The 20,618-nt window shown below is 39.9% G+C and overlaps 1 protein-coding gene across 11 annotated transcripts in view; it reads left to right on the top strand.

Moving 5' to 3' along the window:
- The window catches only part of MTUS2 (microtubule associated scaffold protein 2), a 584,469-nt gene that overhangs the window by 251,798 nt on the left and 312,053 nt on the right, over nt 1-20,618 (top strand). For 10 of the 11 annotated variants that reach the window (XM_078070522.1, XM_078070516.1, XM_078070521.1 and 7 more), the window contains one exon: nt 15,377-15,574. In XM_078070522.1, the coding sequence (XP_077926648.1) occupies nt 15,377-15,574 (198 nt within the window). The remainder of the gene's footprint in view (nt 1-15,376; nt 15,575-20,618) is intronic. The other variant, XM_078070524.1, reaches the window with a different exon arrangement.

The following is a 20,618-nucleotide window of genomic DNA, read 5'->3' as shown; positions in this document are numbered from 1 at the left end:
GCTTGCATTCCCACCAACAGTGTAGGAGGGTTCCCCTTTCTCCGCATCCCCGCCAACATCTGTCATTTCCTGACTTGTTAATTTTAGCCATTCTGACTGGTGTGAGGTGGTATCTCATTGAGGTTTTCATTTGGATTTCCCTGATGCCGAGTGATATTGAACACTTTTTCATGTGTCTGTTGGCCATTTGGATGTCTTCTTTGGAAAAATGTCTGTTCATGTCTTCTGCCCATTTCTTGATTGGATTCTTTGTTCTTTTGATGTTGAGTTTGATGAGTTCTTTTTTTTTTTTTTTTAATTTTTTTATTGTTATGTTAATCCCCATACATTACATCATTAGTTTTAGATATAGTGTTCCATGATTCATTGTTTGTGCATAACACCCAGTGCTCCATGCAGAACGTGCCCTCCTCAATACCCATCACCAGGCTAACCCATCCTCCCAACCCCCTCCCCTCTAGAACCCTCAGTTTGTTTTTCAGAGTCCATCGTCTCTCATGGTTCTTCTCCCCCTCCGATTTCCCCCCCTTCATTCTTCCCCTCCTGCTACATTCTTCTTCTTCTTTTTTTCTTTCTTAACATATATTGCATTATTTGTTTCAGAGGTACAGATCTGAGATTCAACAGTCTTGCACAATTCACAGCGCTTACCAGAACACCTACCCTCCCCAGTGTCCAACACCCAGTCACCCCATCCCTCCCACCCCCCACCACTCCAGCAACCCTCAGTTTGTTTCCTGAGATTAAGAATTCCTCATATCAGTGAGGTCATATGATACATGTCTTTCTCTGTTTGACTTATTTCGCTCAGCATAATACCCTCCAGTTCCATCCACGTCGTTGCAAATGGGAAGATCTTATTCCTTTTGATGGCTGCATAATATTCCATTGTATATATATACCACATCTTCTTTATCCATTCATCTGTTGATGGACATCTTGGCTCTTTCCACAGTTTGGCTATTGTGGACATTGCTGCTATAAACATCGGGGTGCACGTAGCCTTTCGGGTCCCTACTTTTGTATCTTTGGGGTAAATACCCAGTAGTGCAATTGCTGGATCATATGGTAGCTCTATTTTCAACTTTTTGAGGAACCTCCACACTGTTTTCCAGAGTGGCTGCACCAGCTTGCATTCCCACCAACAGTGTAGGAGGGTTCCCCTTTCTCTGCATCCCCGCCAACATCTGTCATTTCCTGACTTGTTAATTTTAGCCATTCTGACTGGTGTGAGGTGGTATCTCATTGAGGTTTTCATTTGGATTTCCCTGATGCCGAGCGATATTGAACACTTTTTCATGTGTCTGTTGGCCATTTGGATGTCTTCTTTGGAAAAATGTCTGTTCATGTCTTCTGCCCATTTCTTGATTGGATTCTTTGTTCTTTGGGTGTTGAGTTTGATGAGTTCTTTATAGATTTTGGATACTAGCCCTTTATCTGATATGTCATTTGCAAATATCTTCTCCCATTTTGTCGGTTGTCTTTTGGTTTTGTGGACTGTTTCTTTTGCTGTGCAAAAGCTTCTTATCTTGATGAAGTCCCAATAGTTCATTTTTGCCCTTGCTTCCCTTGCCTTTGGCGATGTTTCTAGGAAGAAGTTGCTGCGGCTGAGGTCGAAGAGGTTGCTGCCTGTGTTCTCCTTTAGGATTTTGATGGACTCCTGTCTCACATTGAGGTCTTTCAACCATTTGGAGTCTATTTTTGTGTGTGGTGTAAGGAAATGGTCCAGTTTCATTCTTCTGCATGTGGCTGTCCAATTTTCCCAACACCATTTGTTGAAGAGACTGTCTTTTTTCCATTGGACATTCTTTCCTGCTTTGTCAAAGATTAGTTGACCATAGAGTCGAGGGTCCATTTCTGGGCTCTCTATTCTGTTCCATTGATCTGTGTGCCTGTTTTTGTGCCAGTACCATACTGTCTTGATGATGACAGCTTTGTAGTAGAGCTGGAAGTCCGGAATTGTGATGCCGCCAGCTTTGCTTTTCTTTTTCAACATTCCTCTGGCTATTTGGGGTCTTTTCTGGTTCCATACAAATTTTAGGATTATTTGTTCCATTTCTTTGAAGAAAGTGGATGGTATTTTGATGGGGATTGCATTGAATGTGTAGATTGCTCTAGGTAGCATTGACATCTTCACGATATTTGTTCTTCCAATCCATGAGCATGGAACGTTTTTCCATTTCTTTGTGTCTTCCTCAATTTCTTTCATGAGTATTTTATAGTTTTCTGAGTACAGATCCTTTGCCTCTTTGGTTAGATTTATTCCTAGGTATCTTATGGTTTTGGGTGCAATTGTAAATGGGATCGACTCCTTAATTTCTCTTTCTTCTGACTTGGTGGTGGTGTATAGGAATGCCACTGACTTCTGTGCATTGATTTTATATCCTGCCACTTGACTGAATTCCTGTATGAGTTCTAGCAGTTTTGGGGTGGAGTCTTTTGGGTTTTCCACACAAAGTATCATATCATCTGCAAACAGTGAGAGTTTGACTTCTTCTTTGCCGATTTGGATGCCTTTGATTTCTTTTTGTTGTCTGATTGCTGTGGCTAGGACTTCCAATACTATGTTGAATAGCAGTGGTGATAGTGGACATCCCTGCCTCGTTCCTGACCTTAGGGGGAAAGCTCTCAGTTTTTCCCCATTGAGAATGATAGTCGCTGTAGGTTTTTCATAGATGGCTTTTATGATATTGAGGTATGTACCCTCTATGCCTATACTCTGAAGAGTTTTGATCAAGAAAGGATGCTGTACTTTGTCAAATGCTTTTTCTGCATCTATGGAGAGGATCATATGATTCTTGTTCTTTCTTTTGTTAATGTATTGTATCACGTTGATTGATTTGCGGATGTTGAACCAACCTTGCAGCCCAGGGATAAATCCCACTTGGTCGTGGTGAATAATCCTTTAAATGTACTGTTGGATCCTACTGGCTAGTATTTTGGTGAGAATTTTTGCATCCATGTTCATCAGGGATATTGGTCTGTAATTCTCCTTTTTGATGGGGTCTTTGTCTGGTTTTGGGATCAAGGTAATGCTGGCCTCATAAAACGAGTTTGGAAGTTTTCCTTCCATTTCTATATTTTGGAACAGTTTCAGAAGTTAGGTATTAATTCTTCTTGAAATGTTTGGTAGAATTCCCCTGGGAAGCCATCTGGCCCTGGGCTTTTGTGTTTTGGGAGATTTTTGATGACTGCTTCAATTTCCTTAGTGGTTATAGGTCTGTTCAGGTTTTCTATTTCTTCCTGGTTCAGTTTTGGTAGTTGATACATCTCTAGGAATGCATCCATTTCTTCCAGGTTATCTAATTTGCTGGCGTAGAGTTGCTCATAATACGTTCTTATAATTGTTTGTATTTCTTTGGTGTTGCTTGTGATCTCTCCTCTTTCATTCATGATTTTGTTGATTTGGGTCATTTCTCTTTTCTTTTTGATAAGTCTGGCCAGGGGTTTATCAATCTTGTTAATTCTTTCAAAGAACCAGCTCCTAGTTTCGTTGATGTGTTCTACTGTTCTTTTGCTTTCTATTTCATTGATTTCTGCTCTGATCTTTATTATTTCTCTTCTCCTGCTGGGTTTAGGCTTTATTTGCTGTTCTTTCTCCAGCTCCTTTAGGTGTAGGGTTAGGTTGTGTACTTGAGACCTTTCTTGTTTCTTGAGGAAGGCTTGTATTGCTATATACTTTCCTCTTAGGACTGCCTTTGCTGCATCCCAAAGATTTTGAACAGTTGTGTTTTCATTTTCATTGGTTTCCATGAATTTTTTTAATTCTTCTTTAATTCTTCTTTAATTTCCTGGTTGACCCATTCATTCTTCAGTAGGATGCTCTTTAGCTTCCATGTATTTGAGTCCTTTCTGACTTTCCTCTTGTGATTGAGTTCTAGTTTCAAAGCATTGTGGTCTGAAAATAGGCAGGGAATGATCCCAATCTTTTGGTACTGGTTGAGACCTGATTTATGACCTAGGATGTGATCTATTCTGGAGAATGTTCCATGGGCACTAGAGAAGAATGTGTATTCCGTTGCTTTGGGATGGAATGTTCTGAATATGTCTGTGAAGTCCATTAGGTCCAGTGTGTCATTTAAAGTCTTTATTTCCTTGTTGATCTTTTGCTTAGACGATCTGTCATTTTGGGTCTTTTTGATTGTTTGTTTTAAGATTCTCTATATAAGTGAGATCATACAGTATTTGTCTTTCTCTGTCGGACTTATTTCACTTAGTATAATGCCTTCAAATTCCATCCATGTTGCTGCAAATTTTCTCATTTTTTAATGGCTGAATAATATTCTAGTGTGTGTGTGTGTGTATGTGTGTGTGTGTGTAAAATAACTTCTTTATCCATTCGTCTATTGATGGACACTTAGGTTGTTTCCATGTCTTGGCCATTGTAAATAATGCTGCTGTGAACATGGGGGTGCAGATATCTTTTTATGTTCTTTGCCTTTGGATATATTCCCAGAAGTGGAATTGCTGGATCATTTTAATATTTTGAGAGTTCTCCATGCTGTTTTCCATAGTTGCTATGCAAATTTCCAAACCCAGCTGCAGTGCACAAGGGTTCCTTCTTCTCCACTTCCATACCAGTATTTGTCTCTTATCTTTCTGGTGATGGACATTCTAATAGGCACGAGGTACTCTCTCATGGTGCGTTTAATTTTGAAAGCTTTTACTTTGGTTGAAATTCAGTTTATTTTTTTCTTTTGTTGCTTACGCTTTTTGTGTCACACATAAGAAATTATTGCCTAATTTGAGGTCATGAAGATATATAACTATGTTTTCTTCTAAGAATTTTATAGTTTTAGTATCTCTATTGAAGTCTCGAATACATTTTTGAGATTTTTTTTTTAATATGACAAGAGGTAGTGGTCTAACATCCTTCTTACACATATGTATACCTAGTTGTCCAATCACCATTCGTTGCAAACCATTTCTTTCCCCCATTGAATGGACTTGGCAGCCTTGTTGAAATTCAGTTGACTATAAATGTTGGGTTATTTCTGCAAACTCAATTCTCTTATATTAAGCTGTGTCTGTCCTTACGCTAGTACCACACAGCCTTGATTACTCCAGCCTTGTACTGAGTTTTGAAAATTAGACCTATGAGCCCTCTAACTTTGTGTTTATTTTGCAAGATTATTTGGACTATCCTTTGTTTTTTTGAATTTCCACATGAATTTTAGGATCAGCTTGTCAGTTTCTGCAAAGAAGCCAGCTAGAATTTTGATAGGGATTGCATTGATCTGTAGATCAGTTTGGGGAGTAGTGCCATTTTAACAACGGTGAGTGTTCTAATCCATGAACATAGAATGTTTTCCACTTGTTTGTGTATTCTCTAATTTATTTTAATAATGTTTTGCAGTTTACAGAGAATAAGTTTTACACTTTGTTTGTTTATTTCTGGTATAGCCACGTTGAAAATATAGATGAACCCTCAAATTTGTTCAGATTCCCATTTAGTATTAGGAAAATATTCAGGTAATTTGGATTTATAGTAAAGCAAAATGAAATATTACAGAGTAGCCTTTTCATGAAATAGCTTTATAGTCTAGAAGCAGTGCATTTCATACTTTCAAGCACGCTGGTATAAGTAAAATTCATACAAAGCAAAACCCCCAAAACGTCTACCTTGGTTCTCACACACAGTTGACCCTTGAACAATGTGAGGGTTAGGAGCACCAATTCCCCTGTGCAGTCAAAAATCTGTGTGTAACTTTTGTCTCCCAAATCTTTATTACTGATAGCTGTTAACCTGAATCCTTACTATTGACCAGAAGCCAACATACAGTTGATTACCACATATTTTGTATATGTATTATGTACTGTATTCTTACGATAGAATAAGCTAGAGAAAAGGAAATGTTATTAAGAAAATCATAAGGAAGAGAAAATACTTCTACAATACTGTGCTGTATTTATTGGAAAAAAGAAAACACCTGTAAGTGGACCCATTCAGTTCAAACCTCTATTGTTTAAAGGTCAACTATAATTGGAACTTTACCAGGGAGGTGATTGCATAGCTACCTTAGACAATGAAATAGAAAGTCCTCATTTGCTTCTCTTTCCTAGTGGAGATTGATAATGGCACAAACATACCTCAAGAGGGTGTAAAAAGCTTTATTATCTACATATTTCATGTTTCTGGGGAGAGCAGAACAGGTCCTCCAAGGAGGTCCAAATGGCTTGAAAGAGAGCAAGGAAAGGAGATTCATTTGGAGCTTTTTTTGTGGGTAGGGAGTGGGGTATGGGTGATTGTTCCAAACTCAGGAGATGTTGGAGGTTTGACTTTCCCACAGGTGCCAAGAGGGGAATACCACACTTGCTTGTGAGCTTTCTCAGATGGGAGGAGCCAGAGAGCCCTGATGTTTGATGATTAAAATGTGCTATATTTAATTGAATTTGAACTTATTTAGTAAGCCATTATAGTGCTCTATGAAACTTGCAGCCTAAGGTCATTAAGGAAGGTAAAGTTCCAGTGAATGCCTTGTTCAAGAGCCCAGAGTTGTGTATTCTGAGAAGCGTAATGATTGCCTTGTTCGCTATCAGTAATGTTTGGAACTCCAAAAGTGGATAAGGACTGTCATGGTGAGAGCTTGTATTGTGGCTGTAGGGAGTGTAGAAACATGTGTGACTTGAATTTTATTGTTTGGGTCTCTGTAGCACAAAATGATTCTCAAACTTTTTTTTTTTAACCTTAAAGAGCACAACCCTGAATAAGGAATTGTTGCTGCCACTGGCTGGGCCAGACAGCCAGGCCAATGGCAATGGCCCAAGAGTGTAAAAACGTGGGGATGGGACTGACTTGGACCAGAGCATCCAGTGTTAGATGACACTTTGAAGTTTGTCTAATTGTGGGACGCTTGGGTTGCATCCTTTTCAGGAACATCTCGGCTACGGGATGAAAACAGCAACTCTCAACGAGCTCCATCATGTGTGACAGTTATGGTTCCAACCATATAAAGTGCATGAACTCCCACTGCTGTTCATCAGTTGATCCTAAGGGGCTCCATGGGTAGCCAGTGGGTCTGGGAAAAGAGTGATGTCCTCTGGCACTGTGACATCAGGCAAGGGACTGAGGACAGGGAGACCACCCCCTTCTGCAGGTGGGCTATGCCATAGGGCCCAGGTTTGGTTCCATCCTGTAGCAAGAAGTCCAGGCTACCTCTGCTGAGTTTGTGAGTTTGTGGGATGCTACTTTTATAACCTACGGCATATTGGGGACCTTGGTGCACAGGGTCACAGGTTCAGGGCAGATGAGAGCTTTACTTTTCAGGAGAGACCAGCAGGGGCCCAGCCAGTGCCACTCTAATATTGTATATTGCAGGGCCAAGGAGGTCAGTTTCTTAGAGCAGAAACCCATGAGCAACTTATAACCATTATTGGTGGTCTAGAAACTCCAGAAGGCATGAGAGGGGTTGCTAAAGCCTCTACAGTGAGAGTGTCTCTGAGGGCACTAATGGAAGTCTGTGTTGATTGCAATTTGGACAGATTCTAGAGCCTTTTGTTGGAGGGGATCCCACGAAAGGTGAGCCACTTTGCAAGTAAGAGCATAAATGGGCTTACGTATAGTTTGCAAATGAAGAATATTTTGCCTCCTGAACCCAAAGGAGTCTAAAAGACCCCGGGTTTCTTTTAATATTTTGGATATTGAGAGAATCACTGTTTCTTGACAGTATCAGGGATAGAGTACCCCACAGCTTGTCAAATAATTTGTAGGAATTTAATGAAGGTGGCAGGGCCTTGCACACCTTTGTGTTAGGCAGTGGCCCATCTGTTTATGGGCGTCTTTGTATTTGTACGTCCTGAATAAGTGTGTCATATAAATGTCCTCAAAGGAGGATGTCGTCATTGTAATGTCAGACCTATGCTCCTGGAGAAAGGTGGATCCAGTCAAGATCTAGTCCACAAAGATTTTGTGGGTAGCCGCTCTGTAAAGGTGTTTTGTGTCCCTTCAGGAAGTGAAGGAAAACTGTGACTGAGGGACTAAGAATGGGCCAGATTGTCTTGTTAAATGAGCAGTAGGGGTCTTGTAGTAATGTGTTTCAGTTCTTGCAGGCCTTGCTTTAATTTATAGCCAGTCCTGTTAACTGCTTTAACTGGAGGTATGGTCTGTAGGGTCCCATTTTGTCAAGCCAAGTTTTTTATGTGTCAAAACTTTCATTTTCTCTAAATGTATTAATCACAGAGTGTTCATGTCCACTATGGGATATTTTAGGGCAATGGATGCTCTGACTCTGGGAAATGGAGGCAAGATGATAATTCTCGTGGTTAAGATGAAGCATATCTATGTTTCTTTTATTTCTCGTTCAGTAACTCCCTTAAGATTAGAGAATATAGTATTTAAATTTAATGAGATCCCCATGTATAACTATAGTTTGAGCCCCAGTATTGATTAAAGTCATAAAGGTTTGTCAATTAGTACATTTAAGGAGATGTTAAGATTAATTCAGAAGCTACGTTATAGGATACACAAAAGTCAGTGCCCTTTTTATCTTTTGGTGTATAAATTCTTTTAGGAAATTTTCGATTTCCAGTTGGGTCCAACTGTAGACCTCTGTTTCAGTTTTTTGTTTATTCTGCCAAATCCGGGCTTCTTCCCTTCTCCTTCCTCCACCCCTGTATTCCTTTTTTTCCCTTGTTGGTTTTACTGGGGGTTCTCTCTACTCCCCTTCTATTTGTAGATTTCCCCCTGGGAGAGCTTCCGATCAGTATCATCAGGGTTGGAGGCCTCTCCCATGACAGTGTTACTTTATAGGACTTAAGGACCTCAGGCTTAAGGAGGATTTGAGTTAACCCCTTTCCCTATGCTATAGAGATGCCATGGGTGTTTTTCTCTATAACTCCAAGGATCAGGATTTTTGTTGGGACAGAGGCATAGACAGCAGCAGCAACAGAGGTATTTAAGGGGCCTGCGCAGCCATTTGCTTTTAGGAATGCATACCTCAGCATTTCACATACTGCTTTTTCTCTTTTGTGTGTGTGTGTTTTTCCTCTAATGACTGCTTTTTCATGAGTGATCACCCAGGGGACCTGTATGCAGCAAAAGGTAGTCTTTCCCCTGAGCCTGGCATCTGTTACAACTGCATTCTAAGACATAGGTGCAGGACCCCAAGGCCACACTTAGGACCCCACCCCAATCACATTCCTGTCTCTGAACAACCAATTAATTATTGAAACTTCCAACATGGGTCAGGTTAATCTATGACAGAGGCTCTGTTGGACTCACTAATGCAGAGCAGAGCAGCACAGCTCAAAGCATGAGCTAGCCATCAAGCAGCAGCTCCAAGGCCGTGCTTTCCTTCTTTCCTGTTTTCTTTTTTTTTAAGATTTATTTATTTATTTTAGAGAGAGACAGCACACAAGCAGGAGGGGCAGAGGGAGAGGGAAAGAGAAACTCAAGCAGATTCTGCACGCAGGACAGAGCCCAACATGGAACTCGATCTCATGACCCTGACATCATGACCTGAGCCAATACCAGGAGTCGGAAGCTTAACCAACCGCGCCACACAGGCACCCCAGTGTGTGTTTTCTATTAGGCAGCAGAGTCAGCTAGCAAGCGAAACACGAAGAAAGGCTCCCGGTGATGGGGGTCACTGTCTCAGCATCCTGGTCATACCACCTATTGTTGTGGTCACCCTGAAGAGATAGGATGGACCTCCACCCAAAATTTGGTTTGGATGTCAAGACTGATGATGCCATACACAAAGCAGCTTATGAGGGAGTTTATTACTCACATAACTGAGGTGTCTGGGGAGAGCAGTGCAGGCCTCTCAAATACATATGAAATGACTCAACTTACTTTATTGTTGTCAGGGGTGGGGGGAGGTGAAATTCTCATGGATGTGGGAAGGGGCTTAGTGTAGTTTGACTTGCCTGCCAGCGCCAAAGGAGGCTGTCCTGGGCTTTCGTATCAGCTTTTCCAGATATGTGGGCAGTATAAAAGGAGGTGTGGGGTTTGAAACCTGATAGCTGTTAGCAGTCAAACATAAAAAAAAAAAGGGAGTCCATCCCTTTACTACATTTCCTAAATATTTTATTTTGTTGATGATATTGTAAATGAAACTTTATTAATTTCATTTTTGGATTAGTTATTGCAAGTATATAGAAATACAATTGATTTTTGTATGTTGAACTCATTTATTATAAGGCTTTAGTTTTCATAGGGTTTTCTATATACAAGATTGTGTGATCTACAGATGGAGAAAGTTTTGCTTCTTGTTTCCAATCTGCGAGCCTTTTAATTTTCTTGCCCAATTGTCCTGACTTGAACCTTCCATAAAATATTGAGTAGAAGTGATGAGAGCAAACTGCCTTGCCTTGTTCCTGATCTATGGGGGAAGGATTCATTCTTTTTCTATTGAGTATGATGTTAGCTATGGATTTTTTTTCCATCCCCTTACCAAGTTGAGGACATTTTTCTATTCATGAAATGCTCTTGGAAGTTGTCAAGTGATTTTTCTGCATATATTGAGATGATCATGTGGTTTTTCTTTGTTCTATTCATATGACATAATACATTGATTTCCATGTTATACCACTCTTTCATTCTAGGGATAAATCTCACTTGGTTATGGTATGTAATACTTTTTATATGTGGCTGATTTCAGTTTGCTATATTTTGGTGAGAATTTTCCATCTGTAAGAGTTTTTTTTTGTGATATGTTTGGTTAGGTTATCAAGTAACACTGGCCTCATAGAATGAGTTTGGAAGTGTTTCTCTCTCTCCCTCCCTCCCTCCCTGGAATAATTTGTGAAGAACTGGTATAAATTCTTTAAATGCTTGATAGAATTCCCTATTAATGATATTTGGGTCTGGGCTTTTCTTTGTAGGAAGTTTTTGGATTACTAATTCAATTTCTTTGTTGTAAGTATACTCAGATTTTCTATTTCCTTTTTTTTCCTTTGTGTTTTTCTGGAACATGTTCATTTCACTAGGTTGTTCATAATATTCCCTTATAATTCCTTCTACTTTTGTAAGATTAGTAGTGATGTCCCCTCTTCATTCCTCATTTAACAAATTGAGTCTTCTCTCCTTTTTTCTTGATCAGTTGTAACTAAAGGTTTGCCAACTTTGTTGATCTTTCTAAAAACCAAATTTGATTTTCTTGACTTTTTACTTTTCCATTTTGTTATATTTATTACCATTTTAGTATTTATTATTTCCTTCCTTCTACTTACATTTGGTTTGCTCTTCTTTCTTCAGTGTCTTTAGATGGAAGATTACTTTATTGATATGACATCTTTCTTCTTTTTTAATGTGGGCATTACAGAGTGCCTCAGTGATTTTTGTTCTTATGGCCTATCTTCTACCTTTGGGCAAACCTCTTAGTTATGACTCTGCTGGGGGGTGTGGCAGGGACACTGGTCTGCTTCTCTAGGAGTGGCAATCCTGATTTACAGGTGGCTGCTAGGCAGGGTCGGTAGCTTCTGTTCTTTTCCCTTTACCTCTCCTGATAATTGAACCTCTAGCCTACAAGTGAGCCAGGGCAACAGTGATTAGGGCCCCAGTATTTTTGGCCTGCTGTGCCTGGGGTAGTGCCTCTGCCCTCTTACTTGGGCGAAGGGAGAGTCTCCTGACCTCTTGGCCTCTTGCTTGCATGTAATTTAGTTTCTGCAACATGGACCTGAGGGGAGGGCATAGGGAATGGGAAATGATGGTGGCCCGCCTCTCCCAGTGAGATATGGTAGTTCTTTTTTTTTTTTTTTTTAAGATTTTATTTGTTTATTTGACAGAGAGATAGAGAGCACAAGTAGGCAGAGAGGCAGGCAGAGGGAGAGGGAGAAGCAGGCCTCCCGCTGAGCAGGGAGCCCGATGTGGGGCTCGATCCCAGGACCCTGGGATCATGACCTGAGCCGAAGGCAGCCACTTAACCAACTGAGCCACCCAGGCACCCCGAGATATGGTAGTTCTTGAGCAGGGGGAGAGGAATCCTGTTGCCTTGGTCCCAGCCACCCAGAGTAGAGCTTTCATCATGCTGAGATGGACAGGGTTGCAGAGGAGGAAAGGAGTGGGTCAGGCTCAAGTGCCATCCAGTCTGACTATTCTTACTGGGATTTAGTAGATTTTCATTTATAAATGTTTATTTGCTGTATGCCCTTAGAACAATTTCTAGAAACTTTAAATGATTGTTGTTTTTTAAAAATGATTTTTACTAATTATGGTTGGTTTACTGGAGAAAGTGTCCATGAAGCTCCTCGTGCCACCATTGTGGAAGATGTCTCTCTTATGTGTCTGCTCGGTTTTATTTAATATTAATTGTTATCATTTGTTTATTGAGGACTTACTGTGCACTTTGATATGCTATTTCCATCAAAGTCTATATTCTTGAATAGTCCAAGGACACTACATAGTTGAAAAAAATATATTCTTCTGACATGCTGCACTTGAGAAATAGTAAAGAGTGCACATTTTTATAAGTAAATTCCTTTTATGAGAAACTAAGATTAAATTAAGGCACATTCAGTCAGAGCAGCTGAATGTAATGCTGAAGAGCACCTTTCCCAGGCTGATATGGCATCTTCTTTGACGTTTTCACCCCAAAGTATGCTCCATGGACTACCTGAATGAGAATCACGGAGGTGCTTGTTTAGAAAGCAGAGTTTAGAGCCCCATTCCAGCCTAGTTCTCATGCAGAGAGACCAGTGGAGGTGTTCAACCCACACAGCAGGCTATATTCATGTTGTGCAAGCTTGGCTACTGCAGACTTCAGCTAAATTTGATTGAATAATTTGTCAAAACCACTGTGCTAGGCACTGATGGTTTCCAAAGAATGAGACCTGTTCTTCCAAACCCTGAAGGTATGTAAACTATTTGTGAGATGTATCTGGTAGGAGGAGAGACCACTGGATACTAACTTGATGTATGGATTACATTAAATTTAGAAAAAATTATGTACACAGAGAGTTGGTGTAAGACATACTCCCACAAGTAGCCTACACCCACATACACTCACAGTATGTGCCTTTATTCAAAGGGAAAGATGGACTAAGGGAAAGTGAAAGCCCAGAACTCACTTAGAGACCTACGTCATGTCTGCTTGGGATCCTGTGTTGTTGAGTTCCCTCTCTGCATGTTCATGCTACCTTTCTACCGACGACATGAGCAATCCTTAAATATAGGTAAGGGTAGAATAGGATAAATTCCTCTTTGAACATTTTCAGTGCTTTTATGGTCTTATGTAATGATTTAATAAACTAGTTTTCATTTTTTAAAGGAATTTATTTAGTTAGTTAGTTATTTTAGAGAGAGAGTACACACGTGCAAGTGCCTAAGCAGGGGGACAGGTAGAGGGAGAGGGAAAGAATCTTGAGCAGATTCTGCATTGAGCATGGAGCCCTATGTGAAGCTCGATCCCACTACCATGAGATCATGAACCTGAGCCAAAATCAAGAGTTGGATGCTCAACTGACTGAGCCACCCAGGAGTATCTAGTTTTCATTCTTAAATGAATATTAAATGAATGTTTATTATATGCCAAGGTGTTCTGTTAGGAATTCTGACCTTTCCTTCATTCTGAAATATGGGTTTGTTTACTAGGAAAAAAACCCATTTATTCATATTCTTCTCACTTGATTTTATGTAATCTTAAATCAGTTATTGATTAACTGGGTTGGGAAAGAGGTTTTACTCTTACTCTCTATAACTGAAATTAGTATCAAAACATGATGGATTTAGTATACTTATTATTGAAATCACATCTGATTTTTTAGAAACTGTTTTAGAGGCGTTATCCAAAATTGCTTTAGTTTAAATTTATTGTGAAAATGTATCTGATTTACGGGGACACTTTCATTGTTCTGGGGATATCATCTCAGAGTCTGCAAAATGATAGAACAGCAATTGAAGGCATTGATCTGACATTTAATTGCTGATACAGAAGGGCCATTACTACTTATTAAACAATGACTATTTCTCATCATATTTGAACATTTTTTTCCCAAGCAGAAGGACAGAACTGAATTGGGAATATTGCAGCCCCAGATCCCTGTTCCCTCTTCCCTCTGCACTCACCTGATTCCTCCTCCTCCTAGTCCTGACCCAGAAATCAGGAAACCATAGTTGTGCATATTCTGCTTTTATCTGGATGTACAACTGGCTACAGCCTCACTCTTAGGGGAGCTCCTAGTAGAGGAAGAGGCACCACTGGACCAGATGGACATCTGTTGGTTCTCCACAGATTTCCATACATAGATTTATTTCTATTATAGATTCTTCATTGATTTTTAGGCATCAATTAAAAAAAATTTTTTTTATTATTATTAGTCTGAAACCCAGTTAATCTTTCAGTAGATAATAAGGAGTGAGGAGCATTGCTGAAGGATCTGTATATAAGCACTCACAGTAAATATGGCAGGTAAAAGTTATAAATGGCTTCACTAGGACAATTATACAGAATATTAGGACTTTTAGCCCTTTTTCCTTTTAAGGAATATTAAAGAGCATTTGTGTGTGATAACATCCTGGTTCTATATGATATTGAAAGACTTCTTATAGTGTGGAGATGATCATTCCAGTGGCCATGAACAGAGCCTGGTTCAGATATCATCATGCTGAGATGGTGGATTTATAGCATGATGTTTTATTATTTCAAAATTAGCTGGCTTTGCACATATCTGGGAACTAATTTTGAAGTTTAGTTTGTTTTTTGAATTTTAGTTTAACACAAAACCAGATCATGGAGAAAGGAAAAAAAAAAACCCTAGAATTAATTGGAGCACCTATAAAGTTCTATTATAAGCAATAATATTTATATTAGACCTTTGAGGCCAGTTTTATCATCCCAGTCCTTCCATGGGAGGAAACTGAGTTCTAAAGTGTTGGGTCAAGTTTCTGAGGTTACACAGCTAATAAATGACAGAGACTGGATTTCCACCTGGCCAGCTCCACAGTTTGTGCCCACCTCATTCCTACAACCAACAGAATGTTAGCAAACGATTCTTTGTACATGCTTCCATGAATTATCACATACTGTTTAAAATTGCTGATGAATTATTTGCCACAAGGGCTCTTTGCCCACTGCATGTCAGATTTTAAGGTGTATGTCTATTTCACAATTCTAGGGTAACGTACAACAGTAAGTGTTCATTCCATTCAGCTTCCTAAGCACTGTATACCTTTATTTATGGTCATATAATAGGACTAGTTGTCTGTTCTTGTCTCATCTGCCCCGCTGCCTCTCCTCTTATTTGAATTCTCTGAAACCCCCAGCCCACTGCGAGGGGCCTTTCTCATAAAGATGTGTTTGTGAATGTGCTAAAGCACACCCTGCAAGATTGATTGTGGCCTGTTTATGATAGAGCTAGATTAATATTCGTAGTCCATGTATTCTCTATCTTGTTGTCAACGGATTTTTTTGTTTTGTTTTGTTTTCGTTCATTATAGCAGATTTAAAGAAAGCCTCCGGTTCAAATGCTGCAAAATCCAGTCTACCCAAATCTGGACTTCGTCCTCCCGGATACTCGCGTCTCCCGGCAGCCAAGCTAGCGGCGTTTGGGTTTGTGCGGAGTTCCAGCGTGTCCTCGGTCTCCAGCACCCAGTCCGCGGACAGCGCACAGCCCGAGCAGGGCCGGCTGGCCAACCGTAAGTGGGCGGGGCCGGCGTGCGCTCCTCCCCTGCGGGATACGCCCCTCGGGCCACACTGGGCCGGGTGGATCCGCATGCGGGTGTAATAGTTTCATTCCTTTGTGTATGAAAGATTTGATTTGACTACTTTAATCTACCATTGTTAGGACTTTAGAAAAGAATCTACTGAAGAAAAAAAAGCCTGTTTGGCCCTATCATTTTTCAGTTACGAGTTAACGTGCTAGAAAAAGATGCTGAAATATAGAAAATGACTTATCCAGGGACTGACTCCAGGAGCCCTTTGCTCCATGGATTCTATGTAAGAAGTCAAAGAAAGATCCAAAACAGGTGTTACATGAAACATGTATTAAATAGTGGTGGTGAGAATCCTTTTAGTCACCTGGGATTACCTGTAATGCCTTCATTTTGATGGAACACTTGGCTGGATTTCTAAAAGTTAACCAAATGATATTGAAAATAAAAAAAACACAGCTGAACTTCTTCAACTCTGTGTCTAGAAAGGTCCCCATTAGCTGAATGAGGCTACTCTAGGCCTGGTTCCTGAGACTGATGTTATAAGCTATATTTTATAAAGTCTGAATTAATAGTCTCAGAGTAAGTCACAAACAGCCACTGTTTCTAAAGAAGATCTGGAGGTTGCCCCATTTGGCTGTGCCTTTGATGACCAAAACCCATCTCAGCCTGTCAACTTCAAAGTCATTGTTATTGGATCTGAAGCCATGACATCTCAGATGTTGGTTAGCAAGAACTTGCCGGAAGGCCAGGAAAGTCTTAGAGGTTTTCATGTGCAGGGCTGTTTGGGAGGGATTACAACAGTTGAATCAGGCTGAAGTAGTAAGGGAAAGAGACAGCAGGATGGGGTTTGGGGGGGAGAGTTTGAGAATGAGATTGATTCATATTATTTTTTTTTTAAATTTCCTTTCTCTGAGCTTGCTCTTTATTGTTTCTTGGGTTTGGAGAGCTGATGTGCAGCGCATTTGTACTTTTACAGTTCTAAATTTTGGTCTACCTAGTTATTCCTAAAAGTAGTACCTTACACTTTCCTTTATGTTGAGGTGTTTGTAAGCAGTTTCTGAGAGGTTTTTGCTCACTTGATTTCCTAAAGGCGCTGCATCTCTGAACTACTTTCACACAGGATTCATGTTAGGGGCACCGTTGTCATTATGGATTCCATTAGGGCCCAGTAGATGTCTCAAAATCTGAAATGTGAATATAATAAAGAACTATTTGCAAATGTGGAACTCCTATTTTTAGAATATGTGTGTGCATATTGACAGTCTGAAGATTTTTAAATATAGGAGCAGCTATTTGTCATAGTTTTTAGTAGTAAAATTCCCAGTGGCATGTTTCTCTTTTAGAGGGAGCACGAGAGTGATTAAAAAAAAAAAAAATCTCACATGGTATATATCTTTCTAAGGAAGATGCTAAAGCCTTGATTTCTTAAAAAAAATAATAATGATTTCAAGATGAATTGAGCTTTGTTCTTGTGGCAGCAGCTTTTGCTAAAGGAGAGCTGGCAGGTGTGGACAGAATCATTCCAGGTGTGCTTAGGGTATTTCTTCTCACCTCTGCTTCAAAGGACACTAGAGAGGGATACCCTGAGCACCCAGAGGAACAAGAGCCATAATGTGCCAGGGAAAATAACTCCTACTTTAAAGACTTCATATTAAAAGTAATAGGTATTCACACCAAAAACTATTACGATACCTAGGAATCAACCTAACCAAAGAGGTAAAAGATCTGTACTCTGAAAACTATAAAACACTTATGAAAGAAATTGAAGAGGACGCAAAGAAATGGAAAAAACATTCCATGCTCAGGGATTGGAAGAGGAAACATTGTTAAAATGTCTATACTACCCAGAGCAATCTACACTTTTAATGCAATCCCTATCAAAATACCACCAGAATATTTCACAGAGCTAGAACAAACAATCCTAAAATTTGTATGAACCACAAAAGACCCCGAATAGCCAAAGCAGTCCTGAAAAAGAAAAGCAGGGGTGCCTGGGTGGCTCAGTCAGTTAAGCATCCCACTCTTGATTTCGGCTCAGGTCATGATCTCAGGCTTGTGGGATTGAGCCCCACATCGGACTCTGTGCTCAGTGCAGGGTCTGCTTCTACCCCTCTCTCTCTGCCCCTCCCCCTGCTCACCCTCTCTCTCTCTCTCTAAAATAATTAAATCTTTAAAAAAAAAAAAAAGGCAAGGCTGGAGGCATCATGATTCCGGACTTCAAGCTACATTACAAAGCTGTAGTGATCAAGACAGTATGGTACTGGCACAAAAATAGACACAGAGATTCCCCCCCCCCCGCTTCTTTATTTATTTATTTATTTTTAAATTTTATTATGTTATGTTAGTCACCATACATTACATCATTAGTTTTTGATGTACTGATCCACGATCCATTGTTTTCGTATAATACCCAGTGCTCCATGCAGTACGTGCCCTCCTTAATACCCATCACCGGGCTAACCAATCCCCCCTCTCCCCTCCCCTTTAAAACCCTGTCTGTTTCTCAGGTCCATAGTCTCTCATGGTTCATCTCTCCCTCCAATTCCCCCCGCCCATTTTTCCCTTCCTTCTCCTAATGTCCTCCATGTTATTCCTTATGTTCCACAAATAAGTGAAACCATATGATAATTGATTTTCTCTGCTTGACTTATTTCACTTAGCATAATCTCCTCCAGTCCCATCCATGTTGATGTAAAAGTTGGGTATTCATCTTTTCTGATGGCTGAGTAATATTCCATTGTATATATGGACCACATCTTCTTTATCCATTCATCTGTTGAAGGGCATCTCGGCTCTTTCCACAGTTTGGCTATTGCGGACATTGCTGCTATGAACATTGGGGTGCATATGGCCCTTCTTTTCACTACATCTGTTAGACACAGAGATTAATGGAACAGAATAGAGAGCCCAGAAATGGACGCATGCCTATACGGTCGACTAATCTTCGACAAAGCAGAAAAGAATATCCGATGGAAAAAAGACAGTCTCTTCAACTAATGATGTTGGGAAAATTGGACAGCCACATGCAGAAGAATGAAACTGGACCACTTTCTTACACCATACACAAAAATAAATTCAAAATGGTTAAAAGACTTAAATGTGAGACAGGAATCCCATCAGATTCCTAGAGGAGAACACAGGCAGCAACCTCTTCGACCTTGGCCATAGGAACTTCTTACTAGACATGTCTCCAGAGGCAAGGGAAACAAAAAATGAACTATTGGGACTTCCTCAAGATAAAAAGCTTCTGCACAGTGAAGGAAACAATCAACTAAAAGGCAGCCTACAGAATGAGAGAAAATATTTGCAAATGACATATCTGATAAAGAATTAGTATCCAAAATCTGTGAAGAACTTATCAAACTCAACACCCAAAAAACAAATAATCCAGTTAAGAAATGGGCAGAAGACATGAATAGTCTTCCAAAGAAGACATCCAGATGGCTAACAGAGACATGAAAAGATACTCAACATCACTTATCATCAGGAAAATACAAATCAAAACCACAATGAGATACCATCTCACTCCTGTCAGAATGGCTAAAATTAAGAACACAAGAAACAACAGGTGTTGGTGAGGATGCAGAGAAAGGGGAACCCTCTTGCAATGTTGGTGGGAACACAGACTGGTACAGCCACTCTGGAAAACAGTATGGAGATTCCTCAAAAAGTTAAAAATAGAGCTACCCTATGATCCAGCAGTTGCACTACTAGGTATTTACCTAAAGGATACAAAAATACAGATTTGAAGGGGTGCATGCACCCTGGTGTTTATGACAGCATTATCAACAATAGCCAAACTATGGAGAGTGCTGAAATGTCTATCAGCTGATGAATGGATAGAGAAGATGTGGTATACACACACAAACACACATCACTCTGTAATTTGTAAGGCACACGGTCCTAGATCACTTTCCCTTTCACCCTGTTTTGATTGCTTCATGGTGCCCCTGTGCTTGCTTCTGTTCCTTGTTGGATATTCCAGGTCCTCCATGACCTGCCTGGTTCCCTTCTTGCCTCTCCCACATCCCGTCCCCTCATGTACACCCTCAACTGGCCAACCAGAATTGTTCACTTTTTCTTCTGAGGGCTTTGTGCTTTCCTGCCTTTATGGTCTTGGTGTAAACGTCTCTGAAATGCTCTCCCTCTTTCCCTAGCCAGATTTCTCTATAGATTCTGCCATTTTCAGGTGCAATTCAAATGCCACTTCCTCTAAAAAATTGTCCTTCATCTGTGAACCGAAGCGATCTTTTCTCCTGGGAAGTCCTATGGCTCCTTGCTTGCATCCCTTTTGTGGATTATCACATTCTGTCTCATTGTACTTATTTATTTCTCTGCCCTGTCTCCCCTACAGATTATAAGCTCTTCGAGGATAGGGGCTATGTCTTTTAATAATTTTAGTATTGCTCATGCCACCTAGCATGGCCTTTACAGTAAGAGAGTTTCAAGAGAAATTCTTTGCCAATAGAAATTCTCTTACATTTTCTCTTATGTAAGAGTATGGAACAAGAGAGAGCCCTGAGAGTAACCTGAGCAGCTTTCAGAAGTATTTTGTAGAGGGAACTTATTTTCACTTTATCAAGGCTTTCACGGGTCTTGATAGTTGGTGGAGTTCATCATCATTGTGGTTTTCACAGTTTTCTAGAATCTCTAAAATGTTGCTTCTCTTGACTATGGTATACCTATAGATATTTTATACAACTCAAAGAGTAGAAAATGTAATAGGTCATTTAAAGTATGATTATATTCAGAGATAAATCATCATGTATACTGACCTAATAGTCTCACAGATATCTAATAACCTATGTATCTCCTTGCATGTAATTAGCCACTTTCAAAGAATTGGCCTAAAACCCTACCATTGTGGCTTTTTGTGAAACAATTTCAGAGTTGTCAAAATTAGACCTCTCAATTGGAGAGATTAGATATTTTCATTAAATTCTAGAGTTTTATTTCTTATTTTAATACTTAAATAAGTAGATGTTCTTTTAATTACCGAATAGGATTTGGGTTCTGGGGATAATAA

Source organism: Halichoerus grypus, chromosome 4 (assembly GCF_964656455.1).
Source record: "Halichoerus grypus chromosome 4, mHalGry1.hap1.1, whole genome shotgun sequence".
Taxonomy (NCBI): Eukaryota; Metazoa; Chordata; class Mammalia; order Carnivora; family Phocidae; genus Halichoerus; species Halichoerus grypus.
This window is presented reverse-complemented; position numbering and strand designations above follow the sequence as displayed.